Source organism: Diadema antillarum, unplaced genomic scaffold (genome assembly GCF_040938485.1).
Source record: "Diadema antillarum isolate AM-2024a unplaced genomic scaffold, OU_Dant_1.0 scf00000140, whole genome shotgun sequence".
In the NCBI taxonomy this organism is placed as follows: Eukaryota; Metazoa; Echinodermata; class Echinoidea; order Diadematoida; family Diadematidae; genus Diadema; species Diadema antillarum.
In genome coordinates, this window is record NW_027271029.1 from 307980 (window position 1) to 316897 (window position 8918).

An 8918-nucleotide genomic window follows, 5' to 3' on the forward strand; every position below is an offset into this window, starting at 1 on the left:
CATTTTACCTTAAGATGTTGTTACCATGGTAACGCATCATCCAACATTGACAAAAAGATCTTGTACATGCTTATTGGACTCACATTTGCTGAATATTAAGTCACAAAATGAAAAACTAGAAGCTGTCGAATCCATAAGATTTATCATTTTTTTAAAATGAAATTTTGTTACCATGGTAACACATTAATCAACATTGACGACAGAAATATCTTCAATATCTGCTCAGTATAGGTATCGCATGTGTCAAATTTCAAGTAAAACACGCAATAACTGAGGGAGTGAGCTTGATCAACATCTTTTTAATGACTGTGATTACCAAAAAAGAAGAAAAAAGAATGAATTAATTATTGTTGTTGGTATGGCAATGAATTGTTCGGCATTTACGAAAGGTGTAACTTACACGGCTACATGCTTTAGCGGGCGCATGTACCGATTTCAAACCAAAGAGTAAGCTTGTTTTACTAAAACATTATTGACACTATCTTATTCAAAAAATGCTGTTACAGTGGAAACGCCGTGCGTAACATTGAGGAAATAAAAGTGCTTTGCATGCACATCTACAATATATTACTGCAAACACGAGTGCTAAATTTTAAGTCAATCGCCCAAAATTTGGAAAAGTACATTGAAAGACAAAATTTGGCAACGGAGAGATAGTCCGACCAACCGACCGAGCGACTGCCCTTTACGCACTTTGGTTTACACACTTACACATTTTGTGCGGATGGCGGAGTTATAATGACAAAGTAGGGCCGAAAGACTGTTAGGCCACAAACAAACGAAACAAAACAGAAACACCCCTTAAACAAAAACAAAGACAAAAACAAAACACATCACGAGAGCGGCTTTACAGGACGTTAGAAGCCACATGTACTGCTTAGACAATGTAATTCAAAACTGCTCAGTACCAAGTACTGTAACTGTTACTATTAACTGATGTAAAGTGGCTCATCCCATTGGCTTAGAGACTAGGTGGCGACCTGGGGGCTACTTGAGTCTCGGTGGTTATGGGGTGGTCGCGGAGACGTCTCTGCAACATCTCTACGATGTCCCCTGGAGACAAGCCTGATCTCCACGAAGTCACGAGAGAATTGAACATGTTCAATTTTTTTTTTCGGAGACTTTTTCGAGTCTCCAGCTGGTCTCAGCGACGTCTCCATAGTCGCAGCCAAGTCGCAGAGACAAATTTTGTCTCCGAGGCGTCTCCGTGACGATGCAGAGACCCATTGTTAACCGACCGGAGACCTCTCCACGATTGAGAAGACGTCTCTTGGAGACGTCGCGGTGACGTCTCCGCGACTTCAGGGAAAATAGGTTATCAGTTAATTTTGAAACATCGCACGTTTTTATTTTTCACGACGGTGATAATCAATCACAACCATGTGATCCAACGACAATTCGTGGTTATTTTGGGTGATGTTCGTTATTTTGAAGGTCGTTAATCCGAAAATGAAATATAAGGTTCGTTATTCCTGTGGTTCGTTATTCCGAAACACACAAATTCCTTGTACCTGCATGTTCGCTAAACCGAAAATGAAATACAATTCGTAAATCCAAACATGTGTAACATTATTCTGATGGTTTAATTGCTTTACGAAAGGCTCGATAATCCGAAAAAGAAATAAGTTCTATATTCCGAGGGTTCGTTATTTCAGAAGTTCTAAATCCTAAATAATTTCGGTTCGTTATTCCGTTGGTTCGTTATTTCGAAAGTCTGTAAATCCGAATAAAAAATACGGTTTGGTATTTCGAAGGCTTATTAATCCAAAAATGCATTAAGGTTTGTTAATCAGAAAATGAAAAGAAGGTGCTAGCTAACAAACTACGAATTTCAAACCTCATTATTTTCATGTTCAGATTAAAGTACCTTCAGAAAACGAACTGTACCCCATCATTCTATCTCCTCAGAGTGCATTCATTGACCAATGCTGTATGTGAAATATATATAAAAAAAAAGAATCTGTTGAAGTAAATGGAAAAGAAAGAATAAACATGCATCGTGAAAATATTTCTGTTTAGTCATATCTTTCTGGTAGGGGTAAAACAGTTGCAATGATTATTATCTACTTATTTTCATAATGTTATGGAGGTACGAACAGATCGGACAATATCTGTGTCGTGGTGGGACCATCACATTATCAAAATATCGTAATAAGGTTACCACACATCTCACTATTTGGTAATCCCCTCTCTTTTTAGTATTAATCGGTTTCGCTGAAACTTTCAACGTTCTGTTGGTTTATCTCTATTTTATCTGCAAAGGTCAACGTGAGCCTGAGTGGAATTTTCGCTTATACTATAAGAAAATGAATGGAATGCTCCCCTTCATGTGACAATGTCCATTAAGCAAGCAACGGCAAGAGTAATTTGATAATCATCTTTCACGTTTTACATCGTTTTTCAAACTGAGACGAGGATGTGTGGTCCTCCGCAAAGTGTTTCGAACAGAAAACACACAATTGGAAAACATGGCATCTTCTAGCTCAGGCGGTTATTCTTCAGTTTCCAGAAAGGCCAATCCTCGAAAAACAAGATAAATCACCTTCACGTATTGAAAGAAAAAAAAAAGGTTATAGTTAAAGAGAGAAAGAAAGTAAGTGGGAAATAAAGATACATAGAGATAAATAGAGATAGATAGATAGATAGATAGATAGATAGATAGATAGATAGATAGAGAGAGAGAGAGAGAGAGAGAGAGAGATAGAGAGAGATGGAGGGAGAGGGGAGGGAAAAGAAGGGAGGAGTCAGAGAGAGGGAGTGAGAGAAAGAAAAACTAGGAAAATAGGTACGGCATAATATGATTTCTGACATTGTCCTTGCAGCGTGTTGTCCCGTTGGTACGTTAACATGCCGAGTTGATTATACTGACATGACTTTATCCTGTATATTCTTCCCTGGACAACCCATGGGCACCATGCCTACCTCATCCACATCTCGTCTGTATTCATTCAAGACTTTCATCCATCAAACTGGATGAAAGTTGCAGTCTGGATATAGGCGACTCGTCGCGTACGATGCCGGAAGTGCCGGGGGGCACTTGGGTATGTGAGACTTTGAATAGCTGTGTCCCGCCAGTGAAAGTTGCTGGAGTTTGTTCAAGACTCAAGGAGATTGTCTTTATCACTCCATCACAGCGGAGTTACCCAGTCACCGGTTTATCCTCTTAACGGCCGCACTGAAATGTCAGGTTTCTCTTTGTGTTTAACATTAACCAGCCTATATATTTGTTTTTTCCGTGACTCATGTTGTTTTACATGTTCGTGCAGATTTCGCCCGTCAAGCCGCAAGTTAACGCATGCTCGCTCATGTTTTTTTTTCCTCGCTTATAATACACAGCTACTGCAATTGCACCATCCCAACAGATACGTCGCAGTATCATTACTGCATGAACATGCATAAAAAGAGGGGAGATGGAGATGCATAAAAAAGCAGAAGAGCAGAGAAATAAAGTGAGTAAGGGAAGAAAAGAACAACAACAACAACAAAGAAAGAAAAAGAATTAAAGGAGAACTTCAAGAGAAATAGAAGTAGAAAAGAATCAAGCAAACTTATTAAGGAGAAGAAAGGCTGAAGGAAAGGGATGAAATAGTACAAGCTAGGCGCTAATTCTATAAAAAAAATGCAACTGCATTGCGATGATTGCCAACTGAGAAAGGGGAAAAACCGGGGAAGAATTGAAAACAAGAGAAAATATGAAAAAGACAGAAGAACGACTAATGCAACTACTTCAGAGATACTCGAATCACTTTCTCAGTCGTTGTTTAGTTTTTGTCTACATCAGTCTCGCCTTAGTATTCATTTTTGATTGTTACTCCCGCAGAACATTCGGCGAGTAAACCCATCACCTCCAGCCTCGACCCACATCAAGCAGGCCCATGACTCCCCGGGGAGTTATCTCACGTACACAGCACTTCGAGCAGCAGGGGGGAGACCAGACGCCAAATTACAGTCATGCAGGTCAGCGGGAGTAGATAATGATATTTCAATTACACTCAAAAATGTGCTCAAAGTAACACTTAATGGGCCCACGGCACACCGATGAAATATTAATAACAAGAAAGTGAAGGAGGGTAAGGTACGAGAGAAGTAGAGAGAGCTAAGAGAGAGAGAGAAGGGGGGGGGGGGAGGGAGAGCAATATTGACACGAACCCCCGCCCCACAAACATACAGATAGAAAAGCAAATGCAACTGAAAAGAAATTTAGCACGAGCGAGAAGTATAGGCAGAGACAGATGCCTGAATTGAAGCGAACACAGACGAAGAGAAATGCTGTTTTACGGGAGAATCAGAAGGAAATCCATCATGACAAGATTCAACACGGTTTTATATCCCTCCATGCCTGCAGATATGTCGTCAATGCATATATTCATAATCATTATGTCTAACAAACGCGTAAACACCATACCTCAAGAAAAGGTCGCCTGAATAAAATTGAGGAGGTTCAAACAACCCATATCTGGAAAAAATAATGTACGGCATTCTGAATATCAGCAGTCGTTTTTCATAACTTCAAGATGTAGGAAGAGAAATTAGATGACATAAATTCAGGGTGGAATAATCTCCTGGTTTCTCTTAAAGTCTCCTTATTCTCCACTTTCATTGTTGTTTCATTGTGACCTAGCAAGTTACAATATCTGATATGTTATTTTTTTAATTAATTGTCTGCCAACTAATGTTAGAAGTTACATCTAGTCTAATGATGTCACAGCGTGTTTAGATAAGGTCGTGTATGTGAAGGGGCAGAGATTGTGAATATGCTTACTGTACGACAATGAACACTTAAAATTTCGGTTCACTTGGCCCGTTCCATGACAACTTAAATCCCCAAAGACTGTGCGTAAAGTTTTCATCGGGTATCCTTCAACAAAAGTCGGAACGGTGTTCTCGTGTTCTCTTGCAGTGACCGTAACTCTGACTGGTAAGAGATATGCGCGGGTGTGTGTATGTACATTTATGTACTTAGGGGCGTCTTGTTTTGTAAAAAAAAAACAACAACAACAAACAAACACGCATAAGACACCAATAAGTCATAAAGTGCAGTGGGGCATAAGTGCGTAAGTGCATCTGCACCAGGTTCATTTTTTTTTCTTTTACAATGACATCTTGACAAAGTGGGAAAGGAAAAGTCAAATTTCCGTTTCGACGTGTCGATAACTAAGTTGCCCTTTGGAGGGCGTCTATGTCGATACATGTAAGACGGACAGAGCAAATTTTTGGAGTTGTTTTTTTTTTCCTGACAGCATGAGGAGGGATTTCGGCAGAGGGTAGGAGGAAAGGACGAGATCGTCTTTGGTTACATGCTTCAAAGATTTGATTCGTAATGCCAGTTGTGTCTGTGTGTGTATTCGCTTGTCTTCATGTTTTTACAATATCTCTTATAATATCTCTTATAATGTGTTTTCCTTGGTACAACTTGTACTGATTTTGTGCTAATATATATGTAAATGTTCCGTGTTGTTGGAAATGAAATGAAACGATATGAAAAATGAAATAAAAAGAAAACACGGAACAGAGGGCACAGTAGGCACATCTGGTCTCTTGTTTGAGCGGATCGAATCCTGTAAAAATTAAGGAAACATGTGCAGTGGTTTATACTTACATTCATAGTGTAGCCAATTAGGCGACACATGAGATCACCCAGCGGCCAGGACGGCGTGTTCTTCGCCAGGACGATCCCCGTGGGCATGTCGCAGATGATGAGCATGGCGATGTCGGTGATGGCGAGGTTGAGCACGAAGTAGTTGGTGACCGTGCGCATGTCCCGATGCAGGAGGATGATCAGGATGACGATGGAGTTGCCGAAAGTACCGATAAAGACAATAATGAAGAGAACGACCACGGACATGGTATAAAAGGCTTCGGAGCCTCCGCCTTCCGTCGAATTGGTTCTGTTGTAAAACCAGTCGGGGTCTATGCTGCTATACATTTTGGCGTTGGTTAACGATTTCCCGAAGACGACGAAAATAACGAAAAGGAAGATGGATGCAACTTAATCTACTACCACAATTACAGACGCGGCAAGATGATCCGTTCAATTGATTTAGGCGAGTGGAAAGCGAAGTCTAGTAATAGACGAAAACTAAATGCACACAGTTTCACAGGTGGATAAAGATGGCTCTCGGCGCTTTCGACACTAAACTGTTCACTGCGGCTTCCCACACCATGAACCACTGCGTAAGTGCGACCGCATGGAATCTTTAGTGAAAGTCCCGCTGTGTACGTTTTGTTGACGAGCCACGCTGATCAGTAACTAGTTATGCTCCGCCACCGTTGCCGGTAGCTGCACGCTGTACATTCATTCTCGAGATTTACAGACGATGCTCTTACGCGCTCTGTACTTTGCACGCATATGCTGTCATGTGAAACGTCACTTAGCGTCTTGTCACGCTATTACATCTGCACATTGACTAAAATCTTGTCTTCTTTACGTAGTTTACATGTGTGTTTATTTACAATCTTTCAAATGAGCAAGCAAAAAAAAAATAGCAACAAGGAAACTGTGATCGGCGCTTGGTTTAAATGCCAAATTCTCTATAGATGATGGGAACAAGTTCAAGAAGTGATTTAAGGAGAAGTTGAAGACTCCGAGTAAGTAATCGATGCGTCTTCGTATTCCAGTACCTCGCAAGCGCGATCTGACGTGTAACTCATCACAAAATAGCGCAAGATGGTTCGGTCCCTCCCACTGTTATTACACCAGTTGATGGGAGCTCCCTCTACATAAATCTTCGCTTAATGGGGCTCCGAGCTGGCACGCTGACGTTCGCGGAGAAGAGTCCGTGGTGAGAGGTTATTTCACTTCGGCTTTTCCCTGCAAGTGAGAGTGAGAGAGGGAGAGAGAGAAATGGTGATCGTTACTCTGCGAGTCATATTCTGATTGGCAGCACTGTTGCCACCGTACTGTTTGAGGGAGGGGAAAGAGGAGTGGATTGTGTTACATGAATTAATGAATCTAGAGTCATAATAATGCAACCTCATACCGCCAAGCATATAATACACCACAGGATCAACTTTGCAACGAAGCAACAGGACAAGATTGATAGAAATAACATGAAATGTTCTAAATGTAATTCCAGAGTTAACTACAAAGTCATTCAGTCGCATACTTCAAGGGAGCTTACGACGGGAAGAGGGAAACTGTTTAAAACTTGCGGTGACTGCGAAGGTTGGAAAACGTGACTGTTATGAGCATCGTGCATTATCACATTCTGACTATACATAAACCGAAAACAAAACGAGACACAGCTGTAAATCGAAAGTTTAAAGTTTTGATATCTATTGTAACAATCACCACGAACAGATGCTGTGGATGAAATCCTGACTGAATGAGAAAAAAAAAGAAATAAAAATAACACTTTCGACTAGTGTTGTTTTGCTGCATTTGGCGCGATGATAAAGTATCGGGTATTGAAAACTGTCTTCAGGTTTCAGGCTTTTGAAATCGCTTTTCAAAACGCACCCATTTTTTCTATTATTTCGTCGAAATCTTTCGTTCATTCTGCTGGTATGAGCAGGTGGCGTTTAAATGACGTATTTTCTCTCCGAAAGCTTTATCGATCGTGTCTTCTTTTTTTTCGTAAATTTCATCTTCTTCTAATGTTTTTTTTTTCTTCTCTCTTTCTCTTTTTCTTTCCATCTGGAAAATCATTGACGTTTCTCATCAGCAGGAAACAAATCAATAAAGTATACTGATAGGGCGGTTGATATGCCTAGCATTATATATATATATATATATATATATATATATATATATATATATATAAACATATATGTATACATAAATGTATATATATATATATAAACATATATATATATATAAATGTATATATATATATAAACATATATATGTATATATACATACATAAATATATATATATATATATATATATATATATATATATATATATATATATATATATATATATAAGAGTATGGCCGGGTGAAGTGCAAACATATCAAAAAATTCATAAGGAGGCGCAAATGCGACATGATCCACTGCCTACTCTTAATGGTTTTGTGGTGGAAATTGATAGGGGTTTTAGGCATAGACAGAGGAATGGGTTAGATATTAGGTAACGATATAATGTTGTTTAAGGCCAAGGGGGGAACTCAACAATATTTTTTATGGCGACGGTGAATTATGTCCTCCTTGCCACTGGTGAGAGTCGTCAGGAATTCTTTTTTCTTACCTCCTCGCCCCATGCCCCTCCCCCTCGCAACCCCCCCCCCTCACACACACACACACACACACGCACACTCCCCATCGAAGTAACGACGATCTTTCCCCTCCCACTTATGGCTATTGGGAGAACAAATCGTGCCTGTCGGCGGAATTGTGTAGTCACCGATCAAGGGACAAAACTCCGAGCGAAATTTCGCACGTTCGAGCGATAGGTTCCGGGTAATTGAACGATTAGCCCCAGCTACCTGCCATGCTACGGATAGCGCAGCCAAAGCACACTAGTTACATTCATTCCTTTATCAGGCCATCCCACGAAGTATCGTAAGTAAAGTAAACTGCAAGTGGCCTTGTAGAGAATGGCGTCAAAAAGAGAGTGAAAATAAAAGAGAAAAAGAAAATCAGGGGAGAGGGAGAAAGAAGTGGGAGGGAAAGGAAAAAGGAAAAAGAAAGAGAGAGAAAAGGAGAGAAGGAGAGAGGGAGAGAGATAATATAGAAAAAAAAGGAAAGAAGAAAAAAAGCGGAAATAGAGGGAGTGGGACATGGAAACGGACAAAGTGTCCGGGGCTTGATTTTGAGATGGGAAAGGCGTGGGAGAGAAATGTGCTCTTTTAAGTACACACAGTTGAACAAGACTATTTTAGTTCATGCTGCGGAAGATGTTAATGAATATGACGCCCTCCCGTATGCCAGGGAACGATGGCCTAAATGTTGTGGTAATGAACAGAGAGGGAGCCCT

General features: G+C 40.3%; 1 protein-coding gene across 1 annotated transcript in view; it reads right to left on the reverse strand.

Moving 5' to 3' along the window:
• Positions 1–5845, reverse strand: part of LOC139721202 (G-protein coupled receptor 54-like) — a 43081-nt gene extending 37236 nt beyond the window's left edge. Inside the window, exon 1 of the mRNA XM_071632529.1 lies at positions 5600–5845. Within this exon, the coding sequence (XP_071488630.1) occupies positions 5600–5845 (246 nt within the window). The remainder of the gene's footprint in view (positions 1–5599) is intronic.
• Positions 5846–8918: the final 3073 nt, after the last annotated feature.